The 18,253-nt window shown below is 41.6% G+C and overlaps 1 protein-coding gene across 7 annotated transcripts in view; it reads right to left on the bottom strand.

Annotated features, from left to right (window-relative positions):
* The window catches only part of NME9 (NME/NM23 family member 9), a 466,976-nt gene that overhangs the window by 407,852 nt on the left and 40,871 nt on the right, over positions 1–18,253 (bottom strand). For all 7 annotated transcript variants that reach the window (XM_069225744.1, XM_069225746.1, XM_069225745.1 and 4 more), the window contains one exon: positions 12,775–12,832. In XM_069225744.1, the coding sequence (XP_069081845.1) occupies positions 12,775–12,832 (58 nt within the window). The remainder of the gene's footprint in view (positions 1–12,774; positions 12,833–18,253) is intronic.

Here is an 18,253-nt window from a genome sequence, read left to right on the forward strand (position 1 = left end):
CCCAAGGGCGGTTAAACTGTACATTCACCAGTTCGAACAAACACACATTTATCTGGAAGATGACCCGTAAGGTGGGAACTAAAAGCCTGCAAGCACTACATCGACAATATACTGATTATTTGAATAGGTGATGTTGGATGAATCTTAATGTTTCTGGAATTGTTAAATATGAGCAGCACTTACCTGAGGTTCACCTGTAAGTACAGGAATGTTAGACTTCCCTTTCTTGATCTAAAGTTGTATTCAAAGGATGGAAACCGATGACAAGAAACTCGCTGTTACATTATAACAGCTTTCATCCCAGGGCCTTGCTCGATAACCTGCCGGTGGGCAGTTCTTAAGGATCATACAGAATTGCTCTGAGATTACAAAATTTAACAAACATGCTTCTGATCTGTTCAGAGACATTACCCTGTTCATCTGATTTGGAAGGTTGCTAAACAAACACATAATAATCATAGGAAGGATAATCCATGTTCAACTACAGAGAGATTGCTATGTGTGAGTTCCATTTGCAGTTTTTCAACTGCTATTAAGAAATTTATCTATGGGGACTCAGTATCATAAATACAGGCTGAGTAAGTCTAAGAAAAACTATTTTTGTATCTCAATTGAACTCAAATTTGAAGAGCATTGTGAAAAATACATGCCCAAAGAATAAAATGAAGGATAACCAAGGGACACTGTGGTCACTCCTGAAAGTAAAGGGACACTTTCCTTGTGGACTTTGTAGTGTGTCCCAACCAACTCATGTGACATGACACAGAGATCAACCTGGGTCTTCAGAGAGCGTGAAAATGAAGGCATCAGAGCAACAGCAAAACCATACATCTATTCGACTACCTGTCTATGTGGGCTTCGCTATATAGGGGTGACCACAAACAAAGTAAAGACAAGAACAATAGAACATTGAACCACAATCAGATGCCAAAAGAACAACAAGATGACGAGGCATTTCCCTGAAAAAAAATCATGAAGAGATTTATTTTGGACAGTGATTGATAAACCTGAAAGCCTGCCTCGAGGATCTCATATACACACTTTTCTCTTTCACAAAGAACAGTGTTGGGTTTTTAGGTAGAAAACCTGCATATTGGGCTTGAATGATGACAGACCTTGGATCTTGATTGATGTGGTCATTAGACAGCATTGCCCTCCAATGCTTAGTCTGTATCTGTTTTGATTATTATGATGGACTGTCCTTGTATAATTTTTAGGTGACAACAACCCAGATGGATGGCGTCTATTTATAGGGTGACCATCACAAATTTCTGGATAATAGGTGATTGTGGACTTTTTTTTTTTAACAGTAATGTTTGAAGGGACCTATTTGGGTTCCCGCTTATTAGCTTTTTTCCCACTAAGACCAAATTTCCATGAATCCTAGCACAGATGCGACAAACACGCATCTGCTTTTTGCTGTGACCACAATTAAGATGAGGCTCAGCTCAGGCGTGGCAAAAGTGTGTTATGATGGATGTAGAGACGGCTTGATTAGGGGCCGCATGGACCGTCTGCATTGTTTCCTCACATCAGACAGACTCAGGACAGCGCTGTACAGTGGACCACAAAGGGTACGTGCCCACTCTGTATATTTTGTGACGCCTGTGTTTGACTTTGAGTCCGTAAGCAGAAATTGACTCCGTACACGATTTCCACACAAAGAATCACTATATGTCACAAGTGACTTGACTGTGTTTGCAGTGGCTAAGCACTGGCTTATTACTCATGCACGAGTTACATATCATCCTCACAATGGTGACTCAATTTGAATTACTTGACTGAAGCAGTTTCATAAAATACTGTTTTCAATGAGTTGATTAATAGATTTTCTAGGATGATTACATTAATAAATTAATGAGTTATTGGATTGTCATTTTGACTGACACCGAGCACTGTGGAACAACTATGAGAGCACTTATTAGATTTTGTGGTGATTGAGGTGCATGCTAATAAAGCGTAACATACTTTTTAAATTTAAACCTCTATCAACAAAATGAAAAGAGTTGGTTTTGGAGATTATATTTTCATAAATATCTGATTATATAAACCCATCTGGGTGCACACATTGACCATGTGTCCTGACTGATATGAAATGTGATGGGGAAGGAGGTTGTTTGTGTCTTTAATGTTTTCAATACGAGGCTCACCTTAATCACTATTTTAGCCCAGGATCATGCTGTCTGAATGATTGTGCTTTAAGACCTGAAACTCGAGTTTGCGGGCGAGAACATACACACACTCTTGATATACTGCTGTGATTACTGTGGTTAACTCTTTCCCCTATATTGTTTGTAAGAGAATACAATGCGCATGATGAGCATGAACAATCACTCTGTTGTGGTACGCACATGCAAGCTCTTGTCATGGAAATGAACCTATATTGAAGCTTTATTGAAATCTCATGTTTGTCTCGTGTTACTTGATTTTTTCTTTTATGTGATGACAATGGTGAACACATCCACATTCAAGGTGGTGTAGTGGATGTATGATTGACCATTTTCACTACTGATGTTTTCTATTGTCACTGACTTATGGGTCTGATTGATGCCATACACCTCATAGCAGGGTTTTGAGATTGGCAGAAACATGTTGACCCCTTTTTCACTACTGCACTGAAGTCCTATCACCCTTACTATTTTTTTTAATATACTTCTTGGGGAGACTCAATAAAGTTTTTACTTATTCGCCAAGAGGTATTTTTAACCTTCACACTGATTACATTACACTGTGCCACTCCCAGCTCAAATAGGGCATAGCTGAAAGCAAAACTCCTTAAGAGATCCTCCCTTACTGGGAGTTGTAGCCCTCACTACTGACCATTGGGAAGTGGTGTGAGGAGGAATCCTATTAAGTGGGTGAGGGTTTTCATCCTTAAAATCAAGATTTTTTTAATTGGATCAAGAGACTCTGGTTTGTGACCCATCTAGTGTGACAGATTCACCTTTTGTGTGCCTGTAAAAAAAAATATCCTGCCATCCGAAATAGCAATTTAAAACTGCACTACAGGCTGCAGTGGCAGGCTTGAGACATATTTTTAAAAGGCTACGTTAGTAGGTAACACAGTGAGTGCTGCTGAACGCTAGAAGCATTTAATTTACAGGCCCTGGGTACATGTAGTACCATTTTCTACAGACTTACACAGTAAATTAAATGTGCCAGTTCGGCGGAGTCCAATTGTACCATGAGTGAGAGCACAAGCACTTCAGCACTGGTTAAATGGATAAAGTACACAGAGTCCTTCTTAAAGCCAGCAAAATGAAGTTCGGCCAGGATCAGGAAGTGAAGGTAAAATGTTTAGGGGAATACCATACCAAGAATGCTAGGTACAACAGAGGATAGATTTTCCATCAACAGTCTCATGAGTCGAAGCATATTCATAAAGGACTCCGTCAGATGACTGGTAGGCAGACAGTGTCTTGGGTAAAATTGCAAAATGTTAACAAGACATAGCAAAGATGCAACAAGAACACCTTAGAACGTTTTGGGAAGTGATTGAAATGCCTTTGCCCTGAAGATGATAGAGGCAATAAGCAAAAAATGCCAATGTCACTGGAAAGATAGATTCTATAAGAACATTTCCAAAAGGTTTCTATACCTCCTTTTTAGTCTGCCACCACAGATCTACTGTATGACGTTTCTCAAGGATCAGCTCTTAGGCCTAAACTATTCAACATATAAATGGCACATGTAGTCTCTTAGGCCAATAATAGGCAATTAACTGTGTCCCTTTTGGATAAGAAAAATTAATTGCAACTCTACTTCAATTGTCTAGCTAGCAGACTGATGTACAACAATAGGGAAAGGAGGGTTTATTATTGGTTGAATGTGAAATATTATTTTTAGTTCAACATGCACTGAATTGTAATGTAAAGATTTATTCAATTACATATACCGATAACTAAAGTTGGAAAATAAAATGAAGGTTGTGGAATGAGTGGAAAAATGGGTAAAGGTAGTGAAAATATAACAAAAGAGAGGAAAAAAGAACAGAATAATCCAACAAAACACTACTGTACAGCTACCTGAAATTATTTTTTCAAGTTATAAGCCACCTACTGAGGTGTGGAGCAGCACTATATGGTGAATATGGTATAATATAGTGCTTCTTTGACAGGACACAAAAAATGCAACAGTTTTTATTGTTAATGGTAGGGTCCTTGTTTAATGTAGATACGAACAGGGAGGTAGGTTTACAGGGATTTGTCTGTTTAAAAAGCTGAAATTAGGCAATGATACAGTGCATGCTAACAGATGGTTTGAGGTGGATAAATGCACATTTTACAAAGGGAATATAGTTTAGACTGGGGCAAGAGAGTTGCAAAACATTCCATCTGGAGAAATGTTTACTTTCCTACATTCTGACAAAGGAATTTGAACTGAATGCACGTGTAGCCCACAGGAAACAAAGTTTACAAGCTGTAAAAAAGTAGGCTTAATTTAGGCCTATCAAGGAATGACATTTGCACTTTGAAATAGCACAGAAAGCACACTTTGCACTATAGATGTGCACTGGACATGACTGTGCTTTTCAAGTTGGACATCTGAATATGTAGAACAAGCCCTGTAATCCAGAGAAAACTATATGGAATAATTTGTTAATATATAGTGAAAATATGCGAAATTAAGCTTGCGAGTAGGCCAAAACAATAACATTTATTTAATCTCTAATCAGGGCTAATGATTTAACTTTTTGTATTATGTGCGATGAATAGTGTAAAGAAGAAAATTTCAGAGTGAACTTAAAAAAAGTGACCACTCATTCCTAGAACATCCCTTTAGAAAGTTATAATGAAACACAGGAGGGCAACATAAGAGAATGTGGGAAATAGTGCTTTGTGCAAAATTAGCATGGTTTGGATTTGAGTGTCAGGCAGCAGCTAAATATTGCATCTAAAGACATATTTAGTTCCTCTCATACATGCAGGGAAAGAAGCTGGTGCTAAATCCACATGGAGCCCATTAAAAATACCCCGGTATAAAGAATGCGAAAAGCGGTCTGCTGTTATTGTACTAAAGTGGTGAGATTCGCCTTTTCAAAGTGGTGTAAACAGTTACTTTGCACCTTACTCATCCAGTCATTGCATGTAAGTTAGCTTCTCAACAAGTAGAAACAGTTTTTTTAACTCTGAGAAAAGTATTTGAAATAGTCAGTTACCAACTCTTGAAATCATGCGTACTGAAGTTTGACATTAGAACCAAACTATAGAAAATTATTTAATGTTTAGAAGCTGTAGAGCCCCAATATCTTGTGGCTGTTTGTGTGCTGATTGCAGTAGGTCAGAGAAGAAAATCTAATCTAATCAAATCTAATTTAAAAATGAAGAAACTCTTAACCTCAGAATAGAATAGAGCAGATCAGTACAGGGATGAAGGAGAGAAAGTGCTCATTATACAAAGCTAGCATGTTTTGGAGTTTGGTGCCAGACAGCTGGAGAATATTCCATCTACACAGTTCTTTAACTTCCTCTCTTACATCCTGGGAAATAAATTTGACTACACTCATGTAAAAGTCTTTTGAAACACCCTTCAAAAAGAGTGCAAAAGTGTATGTTGCTACAGCTACTGAATTAATGAGATTCGGGTGTACAAAGCAGAATGAACTGTTTATTTACAAATCACCGATCCACTTAAAGTGAGTACGTTATAAAACTATTACACCCAAATAAGTAACAATGCTTAGTTCGGAGAAAACTATGTGGGATAGTCCATTAGTAGCTCATGAAAATATGTGAATTAAGTCTGAAATTAGTCGAGAAAACTACAGAAAATATTTAATGTGCACATAGCTGTAGAGACTTAAGTTCTTGTGGTTTGTGAGATGGCCGCAGCAGGTGAGAGAAGAGGATCTAGACTAAAAATGAAATTGACCCTGCTTCCAAACAGAAAGTTGACGTCAATCCACACAGAGCTATTTAGGAACACCCTTCAGAAAGAGTGTGAAAAGGGCACAGACACTAGGCCTATCAAAATGGTGAGAATTGCCTTAAGAAAGTGGAGCGAATAGTTGCTTTGCAGTTTACTCATCCACCCAACATGAGTAAGGAGTACAAGTACTTCATATGAACAAGCAGAAACAGTAGTTTAAGTCTGAGAAACGTTTGAGATATAGGCCCTCATTACGACTTCGGCGGTCTTGTAAAAAGACCGCCAAAGCCGCGGGAGTCAATATACCGCCAGTGCTGGCAGTATGTTTGGCCCCCTATTATGACATTTCTGCTGGGCCAGCGGAAAAGTCACATCAGCATTGAAGCTGGCTCGTAATAGGGCCGGCGGCAATGTTGATGTGCAGTGGGTGCAGCAGCACCCATCGCGCATTTCATTGCCCGTAATTCGGGCCAAGTGCATGGGCAGTGCAGGGGCCCACAGGGGCACCCCGAGTCCCCCTTACCGCCAGCCTTTCCATGGCGGTGTTTACCGCCATGGACAGGCTGGCGGTTGGGGATTATAACCGCCCGGCTGAAGACTGGCGGTATACTGGAGGGACCGGCGGGGTTGTAATGAGGGCCATAGTCCCTTACTGACCCGTGAATACATGACAACTAAACTGTAAATGTGGCCCTAAAACTAAAGAAAATTACTGTTTTACAAAAGCTGTTGAGGTTTAAGCTTTTATGGTTTGTGTGATAATTACAGTATGTGACAAAAGAGAATCAAGACTAAAATGAAGTTGCTCACCCGTTCAAAACATAGGTGTCTCAAAGTTCTTAAACAGAACACCTCAGCACAGGGTTACGGGCGGGAAAGTAAGTGTTGTAGAAAGTTATTACAGTTTCAACTTGGGTGTCAGGCAGCTACAAAATGTTCCATCTTAAGACATCTTTACTTTCTTCTCTTGTGTACGGAGTAAGAAACTGCAGCTGAATCCATGTGGAACTCCTTGGATACAGTTTACTGAGAATGTGAAAAGGCTTCTGTTACTACAGTACTGAAGTGGTGTGATCTGCCGTAACAAACTGGAGTGAACCGTTGCTTTGCAGTTTCTTGTCAACTCACATGACTAAGATGTATGACTTGTTCAAGTAATCTAGTAGAAATAATAGTTTGTCTGAGAAATGTTTGTAGTATAGTCCCTTACTAACGTATGAAAATATGCAACCAAACCCCTAAAAGTAGTCCTGAAATATATTTAAGATTATTTAATTTGAAAACGGATTTACGTTTTTGTAGCTTGCATGGTGTCTGCAGTAGATGGGAAGGTGCATGCTGTAGAAAGTTAGCATAGTTTGGAGTAGACTGTCAGGTAGCTGCAAAATATTGCACCTAGAGACATGTTTACTTTACCGTCGTATATACCAGGAAAGACATAGGATCTAACTCCACTTCGAATCCCTTGGAGGCTCCCTTTACAAAGAATGCAGAAGGTGGTCTGCTGCTACAGTACTGAAGTGGTAAAACTCACCTTTACAAAGTAGAGTAAGTGTTGGCTTCAGCTTTCTTTCACAGATGTTGCTGTGTATGTTCAATGGTTAACAGTTGTGGCTTGCACTGCCTGTTGTTCAAGTTATTTACCTTTGGTAACGCATTATCTCGTGGACACCGAAACTCGTCGACCTTAGCCTCTTTGGGAGAGGTTGCTTGAAATATTAAATAATACGTATAAGGAATGTCTATGGTACACATCTTTTTAAAAAGAATAAACAATATTAATTGTTTTGATGTGACCACAATACAACTATCTCTCATATGGATTAACATACAAAGCATAGTTTTAACCACATTTTGTGAGAGTAAAAGGATGATTGGAGTACAATCTTGGTGAATTGAAACGGTTGATTGTTTGTGTTGGTTTATGTATAACTATGTTTTGTCTTATATGATTAGTACGATATGTAATTTTTGTCTAGAAATATTGTGACATGTCTAATATGTTTGATTCCGGCTATTTTATTGTTCAATTAAATATCATTACATGAAATGTAGAAATTAATTGTTCTTCCAGTGATTTATTTAGAGTTTCATTGATGTACTGGTGATTACATTTTTTCCTACTATTGTACCACATTTTTGCATTACGTCCTAGTCTACCCAGGTATAGTAGGGTTATTAGGGTAAACACCCTTCTTTTATACGCAGTGCCCAAGAAGCAGCCTCCTGTGGACTTGAGGGCTCATTCCACCAGGGGCAAGGCTGCTACCACAGCACTTAGGTCCAAAAAAATCAAAGCCACGGTGCCACCTTTGTCTAACTGAGACTTAAGGTTTTCTGGGATGCCAAGTAAGGCTGCCTTTGTACTGTGGCCTGCTCTAAAGCCTGGTTGGGCCAGGTAGAAGAGGCCCTTTGCAGCAATAAACATTGTGATCTGTTAATTTACATGTTTTTCCAGGATCTTAGTCAATATTGGGAGAAGAGCAGGAGGTCTGTAATTCGAACAGTTGGAGGTGTTTAAGTTTGGCTTTTTTAGCAACGACCGTGGGAACATATCCTTCCAGTAGAAACATTCAGATGCTGTGCTAGACATTCTAAAACTTGTGGGCCCAAATTACCCAGAAATGAGGGAGGAAACGGGTCTAAAGGGGAACATGATTTAATAACATTGAGGAACCCTGTGAATGTCATGAGGTCCAGAGGTGCAAAGATATTCAGAGAATGGAGCAGGGCTAATAGGGGAATCTCATCTGGCCTGCCTCTGATGGTATCCTGATATATTCCAGACTGTATTTGCTCTAGTAGAATCCAGAGAACTGTCTGGAGTAATTACAGAAGTAAAGTAGCCTTGAATGTGAGGCACTTTTTCCACAAAAAAGTAGACCAATTCATCACATTATTATATAAGGAGCAATCAGAAAGGGTAGATGGCGGCTGAAAGCTTGTCACTTTTCATGTTTGCACAAGGACATTTTTAGATGCCTCCAGTCGACAAATGTGGAGTAACCACTACATAGCATTATCGTGTCTCCGAAAATCACAGCACAGAGCCACGGAAACATTTAAAAGGGACATTAAATGGATCTAACTGCTTACAGGGTCTTTATTTAGCATGAAATGTCGCTAGTGTGATTAGGGCTTATTTAGTAGCTTGCAGACAAAAGTACACAGAACAAATGCTTGGTTTAGGCGAGAAGCTACTTCAAGTCCATGGAAAAACATTCAATCAGTTTGCGTGACAAGTATGCGACCATTGTAGTAACGCTGTTCGGGGGAAGCTGGTTTAAATTGCCATTTCCGGGATCGGAGGGAGGGCAGTTTTAATGGCATTTTTCCTGAAAGATGAGCGCTTAGTTTGCAGTGAAGCAGAAATACAAAAGAAACCCGGTGGTGGAGGGAGAGTACGGGCAAAAACTAATAATAATAACAAGCATTTACAATGCAACGGGTCTCGCATTTGCTAGAGTTAGAGCTATTAGCGTTGTGAACTCCTAACCGGACTTTTCTTGCCACATAAATCGAAAATTAAAAGTAAAACAGTTTCACACAAGCAAGCCGATACAAAGCGCCATGGCCGCCATGAGCATCAGCGTGAAGAGACACACAAAAGGAAAAAGAAGTTCCCTCGCAGTCAAATTTTTCGGCAAAAGTGAAATTAGCTATGTAACAGAGGTGATGGCCAAGGAGGTAACAAAACCTCCCCAGTGAGGGACAAACGTAAACCATTTATCAATGTCAAAGTATTTTTGAAGGGCAAGCCCAGGAACAAGTGTTAGTGATGGGTGTGTTGTGGGTGTTGTTAAAAGCCCAGCTACATACCTAAATGTAGGAAATTCTCCAACTGGGAAAAAAAGCTCCTGCAGGGCATGATAGGGGATGACGCGCTACTACACTTACTAATAAGAAGGGGTCGGTGGATAATCCAATGCCCTATTTGCGAGTCACACTTCCCAGATCTGGGAAACGGTGGTGAAAAAAAGGTACTACGTAGGGACCCTTTGACAAGGAATTACACATATGGGATCTTGAACCCTTTGGCTCCTTCGATCTCGACATATCCATGGAAAGGTGGAGGGAGAGCGGATGCCTCTTAGCAGGCTACCTGTATCTCGGAGAGGTCTTCATAACTTACCAGGAGGCACAGGACATATTTAATGTAGGGCAGGGCCATTACCTGCAGTATGGCAAATTAGAAAACTCTGCATAGGATATATGGTGCACGCATCCGACAGCCCCATCAACCTCTCAGACACTGGGGGTGGAGGGGGTTCCTCAGATGGGAGGAGTGTAGACACCTCATCACTCTATTCTACAAGGCACTCTATGAAGATATGACAAAGGGATATCTCAAAGTGAGGACAGTATGGGAGACTGATCTGGGGAAACCCATTGAGGACTGGGGACATGCATGCAACTTGGTGAAAACTGTATCCCCCAATAACAGATTGAAAGTGTTACACTTCAATTACCTACACTGCACTTACAAAACACCATCCCGACTGAATAGTATTGACCACAACAGGACGGGGCAGTGTGCACATTGTGGGGAAGAGGGTGTCATGTGCTTACATCTGGCATGGCAGTGTGCAGGGGCAGGTGACTTCTGGGAGGAAGTTGTGCCCCGAATTAAGAGTGTTGCAGGAATCGTCATCCCCGTGACACCTGGGGAATGCCTACTGGTCATGGAAGTGAAGCCCAGAAGACACAATATTTCATATAAGCTCCTGCAGATAACGCTGCTTTTTGCTATGTGTAGAATAGCTACTGGGCGGATGGGATCTTGGGCTATGAGTTGGGCCTTATGGGGCAAGAATGTTCTTGAGTGGGGCGTGGCGGAGGAACAACACTTGCGACTCTCTTGCACTGACCAAAGGGGTGCGGAGGACTTGCCAGCCTGGTGGGAAATGTTGGACTCTTAATGAGCACAGAGACTCAGACATGGAACCAGACCCGGGAGGCCTGAAGACATGAAAGTATACAAAGCACTATTGTATGGGAGAGATGTCATTACCAAGTGAGGTTGGGGTTATGCATATTCATGTTTCATTCACTGACTTGGTATGTGTGATGTTATCCACTTTGTGAAGATCCTTGCTGTAAATCAACTAAGATGGATGATTTGGTACTTGCACTCTTTAACTTGCACTGTGTGTTGTGTTTGTTTTTGTATACATTAAATCCAAAAATAAAGGCTTTAAAAAATATATTTATATATTCCTGGCCACTGAGACATGTCCATCGAGAGCAGTGGGCAATTCATGGCATGTCTTTCCTTGCCAACTCTTGTTTTAATTAATTTCCCTAAACCAGTCATCTTGCCAATGCACATTACTTCTGAGACGGCACTAATAAGTAGCAACACCAGAGTCAAGTGCTGCTCACTGTAGCCCGAAAGTGAAAATAAAGTCTAACTGGTAGCAAAGAAGAAAACTAGATTTTCAAAAATTATATTTTCGAATCCCTCTGTATGAGAAAGGTAAACACAGCTGTACTGTATCCAGGCAGGGAGGGGGCAAGAAAGGTGATGGGGAGGGATGGTGTAAGCAAGAGACTGCAGACACATGCACTCTCAGTGCATGTTCAAAAGTAAATGAAAAAAAAAAAAGAGTACCTGCTGACCAGTGAAACGACACTGGCCACAGGAAGCAGTGCTTGGTCCAATCACCACCGCATTGACAAAGAATACCAAGAGCTGGAGGAAGCCGGAGACCAGAAGGATAAGGAGCTACAGAACAATTGTTTGGAAGCAAGGAAACAAGACCCACATGGGAGCCAGTCAATGGTAAGTAAAGATGTGCTGATCAATAGGAAGCAAGCAAATGGGACCCATGTGGGAGCCAGACAATTGTCAATAGAGTGACATAGGATCAGCCAGTGGTAAGTAGATGTAAATAATGGGGGAGCTTTAAACTCCCTTTAAGTTTTTTGTTTTTTTAATACAATAGATTTCGTAAGCATAGCACAAGCACTCTGCTGGCGAAACCTAATAAAATTACACAAAAATGACAAACATACAAAAAGGAGAACCAGAGATGTGAATTCTTAAATTTTTAAGTGAAACTAGTGCCAAGAAGCACAAAGAGCCAATGATCGTCAATGACACAGTAGAACAGGACCTAGGTACAATTTGACACTCTTCGCGATGGAGCGCAAGTCAGATACAGCAACCAGGTTCGTCCTTGACAAAAAGATTTTACCTTCTGACTTTAGTCCTTTAAGTCCCAATCCACCACAGGAATACACTTCCAAAGCTACACGGACCTCAAAAGAGAAACTTAGAGACTCACAGGATGGCAGGCAGAGGCAAACAGGAGGGTTCAGTCTAGGTCCAGTTGCTACTGGTCATCTGGACATTTGCAGGAAAATGCATTTTACAACTTGTTGTGTCCCAGCACATCCAGTCTTCTAGGCTCTTCTCGGGTCTCAAATAGCAGGTTCGGTTCAATTCTCTTCTGATCTTCCAGTGGTCCAGGAGAGTTCTGAATTAGGTGCCTGGAGATTCCACATTCGTGCCTGGCATGGGTTAGGGGGTAGGGTTGGTACCTAAAACCTTTACCCCATTTGTTAGGGCATCCCCAGGGATCATTCACATCCACTAGCTCGTTCCAGGCTTAAATGTGGCATCCCAAGGCACCAACCTCTGAACACTCCTGGACCTGTAGAAGATCAGCCATATTAATATTTCACAATAAGAGGTATGGTGAATTTAGTTATCACAGAGTTGGTGAGAAAAACCAATGAAAATATATATGGATAAAAATGTGCAGACAGCAATAGCTTCATACATATTAGACATGCAAGTTGACTGCTAGCATTTTAATTTGATCTATTTCATATTCTATGCATAAAACCTTCAATAACAATAGACACATGTAACCTTCACTAAAAATATAAGAGTTCACTTACCAATCAACCCTCTGGAAGACAGAACTTCTTCCCATTGTTCTTGGTTACTTATGGAAACCTATTTAAAAAACAATGCCTGATTATAATAAACTATTACAAATGAATTCATATTTGTATTAATGGCCCAGAGGAAAGGCAGGTGAATTAGTACGCAGATGGGAAAATATATCTTAAATATGAAAAAAGTTGAAAAAGGAATAAAAGTAGGTTGTTGAAGGTCATCTTTCCTTCCTACCAGCTTAAATTCTTTCTTGAACTGTCTAATATTTTTTCTTGGAGGAGGAATTTCACAGGGGAAGAACACAATGCACATTTGTCATGTTTCTCTAAGCAGGCAAAAGCTAATCACACTTTCTGTACATTTTTCTATTTAGCACATAAAACCTTATGTAATGTTTTCACTTTTTAATAATAAACATTGAGTTTTTCTCTCTCATTTTTTTCAATTTAACATAACTTTAAAAGTTGTTTCCACTATAAATAGTTTCACGTTGGAAGAAACATGGTATTTGATATATCAACAAACTTGCATTTGTTAAGATCTAGTTTCTTTTTTTACTATAACTTGTATGCTAATAAATCACACACTTTATGTCTTCTGTTAACAGTATTAACGTATAGATTGATTTTAGAACAATATTATATACATTTTCTTTTGACCCATAATAAAAAATATTTCTGTTGCAGTTCCTTCTTCTGACAAACATATATATTTTTAGCTATCAAATTTTAACTTCCAAGTTTTCCTAAGCTAAGTATATTAAAAACATTATCCTGATGGAGTTATCTTTAATCGTACATTATTTTATTGAAAAACTTTTCATTATTACTTATTGTGTTAAACCAAAACGTATTCCCACCAACATATTTAGCATCTCAAGGTAAACAACAAACTATACCTGTGTTTGTAAGATTTTGTTAGTTCTACATTTTTCATTTTTATTGACACACAAATACAGGTGCAAATAATATTTTCTGGCCGAGATGACACTGGTTGAGCTTCTTTAAACGTAACAGAGGCAAAGTTTACAGCAGTAAAAAGAAAATCTTGATATCCGTGTAACCCTCATTAAGGAACCATACTTTATACTTCTTCAACCATGACTTTATGTTTCCATTTCAATTTTGTGTTTTGAATGATTCTTTTTTGTCTTTTCTTTTAGAAAGTAGGTCTGGATTCTTTATAGTATTTTTCATTTTACATCAAAACATTTTTTAAAGAATTGCCCTCTTAGAGAGTGACCTTTCCCAAAAGTAAACTTGGAGCACAACTAACAGTTTTGCTACAATGAATTGGTGGAAACTCAGCGAGATGCTACAGTGAGCAGGTAGGCCCTCAGTGCAGTGAGGCAAAGTAGAATGTACTTAACTTCAGAAAGACTTTTCCTGGCAGATTCTTCAACTTAGTAATCCAACTTCAGGTACAGCTGTCAAGTTGAACTCTTCACACAATTAACATGGGCTTTTAGTGCAGATTCAGAGACCTAGGGTCTTATTTAGAGTTCGGCAGATGTGGGCCATCCATCAAAAAGTGGAAGGAGTCGTAGCCCCCCTATTTCAAGTGAATGTGCTCTCTATAGAGAGAGGACTGGACATCCACCCAGAACAGGATAAACATGTTTCCCAGGGCGTTCTTGGAGTCCAGAGCCCACAATTTTGATGCCCATCCTTGCAAAGGGAATGGTATGGGAGCAGGGGAGCCTTCAACTTTACTCCTGACCCCCCCTGGCAGGGCAAGTAGTGCAGGGCCTACAGAATGCATATGTGGTCACTCTCACCTGAGTTCCATTGAGGTGTATGACAAATGTAAGTGTAATGGTTTTGGCCTGCCCTTTATGTCCTGCAAGGGGCACATCATTAGGCAGCTCCAGAAAGAAGGCCCTGCAGAACTGGGGGGCCACCAACAAATGGATTGCCCCAGGCTCATGGATCTTAGGCTCTCTATACAGGAGACCATGGTCCCAACAAATGAGGTGATCACCAGAGGTGTCTCCATTTGCCTAGGCCTCGGCCTCGGCCTGTCGTTATAGGTTCTCAAGAGTGAATCACTATTTCTGCACCTGGCAGCACTCTGCATGGGAGAGGAATATTTTAGTTTGCCATCAGTGTAGTTTAGGTAGGTCTCCTGGGGTAGCAGTGACCTTCGCTATAGGCTGCAGGGAGTCCTCCTCAGGATCAGTCTCCTCTTAGACTGTGTGATTATCTCAAGCCGGTTTCCCATGCCCCCCGCCTCTTCTCTTTTTGGCACGTACCTGTGCAATTTTTCAAAGCTCCAGGACCCTTGGATGCTCCCTTCAGACTACCATGGACCATGTAATCCGGCACTCCTACTCAGGCAATCCTAAAACCTCCAAGTGGCACTGGAGCTCCACCTCTTTCCAGATAGTGTGCTCCAGCTCTTACCTAACAGACAGTCCACAGGCATGACCAAATGCCCAGTTACCTTTGCGGAACCTCACCTCATTTAAAGGAAACAAGAGCCACTGGATAGAAACTCACCTGGTTGTCTGCTGTCACAACCTGGTGAACTACATTAGGAATTACCTGCTCTGAGGACACCAGATGAACGAGTTACTTACCTTCGGTAACGACTTTTCTGGTGGATACATTAGCTACCTGTGGATTCCTCACCTCATGAATACTCCCATGGCGCCAGCATTCGACGGAAATCTTCTTACTAGTCTCTGCACGTCGACGAGGACGTCACTGTCTCGCACGCGACGCCGTCTGACGTCATACAGGCAATAAGAGGTCCTCGACGACGTGCGGACGTCAGTACCAATCATTTTTTACGTGCATGAGAACAACCAGGCAATGCAATGAAAGAACAAAGCAACATCCATTATATTGTAAAAATACACCACATTGTATGAATAACTGTAAATCTTTTTATGTACATATATATATATATATATATAAAACTCTCTCTTTTAAAATATATACACACACCAAGTATATACATAAATATATATACACATATACCTATATATATATAAATATATTATATATATACATCTATTGCACCCTCAAAGACCAAGAGGAGCGCACTCAAGGATTACTTGGCAAGACCATAAAGGCAACGGGGAGGCGGGTGGGACCGTGAGGAATCCACAGGTAGCTAATGTATCCACCAGAAAAGTCGTTACCGAAGGTAAGTAACTCGTTCTTCTGATGGATACAACTACCTGTGGATTCCTCACCTCATGAATAGAGTCCCAAAGCAGTACCAGGTGGGTGCCTAAATGGTCAAACCAAGAAATCCTGCAGCACTGACCGTGCAAAATGGCCGTCCCTTCTAACCTCAGAATCTAAACAGTAATGTTTTGCAAAAGTGTGAAGGGACGACCAAGTTGCGGCCTTGCAGATGTCGACCACAGGAACACCTCTGGCTAAGGCCGAAGTGGCCGACTTAGCTCTGGTGGAATGAGCTCTAATGCCCTCAGGAGGATCCTTCTTTGCCAAAGAGTAACATATTTTAATGCAAAGAACAACCCACCTGGATAGTGTTCTCTTGTGGACTGCCTTTCCTCTCCTCTTGCCCACGTATCCAATAAACAGCTGATCCTCCAGCCTGAAATCCTTTGTTCTATCGATAAAGAAGCTCAACGCTCTCTTTGGGTCCAGACGGTGCAGTCTTTCTTCCTCTTTGGAAGGATGAGGCGGAGGATAGAACGTGGACAAAGTAATTGCCTGAGCCAAATGGAAGGGTGAAACAACCTTCGGGAGGAAAGCAGCCTTGGTCCTCAACACCACCTTATCCCCATAAAAAGTTGTATAAGGGGGTTTTACTGATAAGGCCTGCAACTCACTCACTCTCCTTGCTGATGTTATAGCTATCAGGAAGACTGTTTTTAAAACCAAATACCTCAAGGGGCAAGAATGCATAGGTTCAAAAGGGGACCCCATAAGGAAAGTCAGGACTAAGGACAAATCCCATTGCGGCATAACGAATGGCTTTGGAGGATATTGATTTAGAAGACCTTTCAAGAATCTGATAACAATAGGGGATTTAAATAAAGATGGTTGGTCTGGAAGACATATGAAGGCTGACAAGGCCGATAAATAACCTTTAATGGTAGCCACTGCACAACCTTTCTGCGCCAGAGATAGAGCAAAAGACAAAACGTCCGATAGATGAGCATGTAAAGGATCAATCTGCCTCTCTCCACACCACGCAACAAATTTAGACCACCTATTAGCGTAGATAGATTTAGTGGAGTGTCGCCTGGCCGCTAATATAACATCCACTACCTCAGGCGGGAGAGAGAAGGAACTCAGGTTGCCCCGTTCAATCTCCAGGCATGTAGGTGCAGACTCTGGAGGTTGGGGTGTAGAACCTGCCCCTGCGACTGTGAGAGGAGGTCTGCCCTGAAAGGGAGACGGAGCGGCGGGCACGTTGAGAGTTGGAGAAGGTCGGAGTACCACACCCTCCTTGGCCAATCCGGAGCTATTAAGATTACTAGAGCCCGGTCTTGGCGAATCTTCCTCAATACTCGAGGAATCAAGGGTATGGGAGGAAACGCGTAAAGCAACTGGCCGCACCAGGTCATTTGAAACGCGTCCCCCAACGCTTCCTGCATCGGATACTGAAGGCTGCAGAACAACGGACAATGCGCGTTCTCTCGAGTGGCGAACAGATCTACCCGAGGAAACCCCCACTTCTGGAAGATTAAACGGACTTGATCTGGATGGAGACGCCACTCGTGGTCTGCCGAGAAGTGGCGACTGAGACTGTCCGCACGCACGTTCAAGACTCCGGCCAGATGGTTTGCTATCAAGCAAATCCGATGGTCCTTTGCCCAGGACCATAGTCGAAGAGCTTCTCTGCAGAGAAGGTACGACCCCACTCCTCCCTGCTTGTTTATGTACCACATCGTGGTAGTATTGTCCGTTAGGACCTGTACCGACTGACCACGAAGGGAAGGGAGGAAGGCCTTGAGAGCCAGACGTACAGCCCGTAACTCTAACAGATTGATGTGAAAAATCTGTTCCTCTGGAGACCAAAGACCTTTGATCTCCAGATCCCCCAGATGAGCTCCCCACCCTAGAGTGGAAGCATCCGTTATGACTGTGGCCACTGGTGGCGACTGCTGGAACGGCTTTCCTTGTGAAAGATTGTTGCTTGCAATCCACCACTTCAAATCCACAGCAGCATCTCTGGAGATCTTGACAGTACCCTCTAGATCCCCTCTGTGTTGAGACCACTGCCTTCGGAGGCACCACTGAAGAGCCCTCATGTGCCAGCGAGCATGCGTGACCAACAGAATGCAGGAGGCAAAAAGACCGAGCAGACGAAGGACCTTGAGGACTGGAACTACCGCTCCATTTCGAAACATTGGAACCAAATCCTGAATATCTTGAATCCGCTGAGGCGGAGGAAATGCCCGACCCAATGTTGTATCCAGTACTGCCCCTATGAACAGGAGGCGCTGAGAGGGCTCCAGGTGAGATTTGGGCTCGTTCACCGAAAAGCCTAGGT

Source organism: Pleurodeles waltl, chromosome 3_1 (assembly GCF_031143425.1).
Source record: "Pleurodeles waltl isolate 20211129_DDA chromosome 3_1, aPleWal1.hap1.20221129, whole genome shotgun sequence".
NCBI classification, from domain to species: Eukaryota; Metazoa; Chordata; class Amphibia; order Caudata; family Salamandridae; genus Pleurodeles; species Pleurodeles waltl.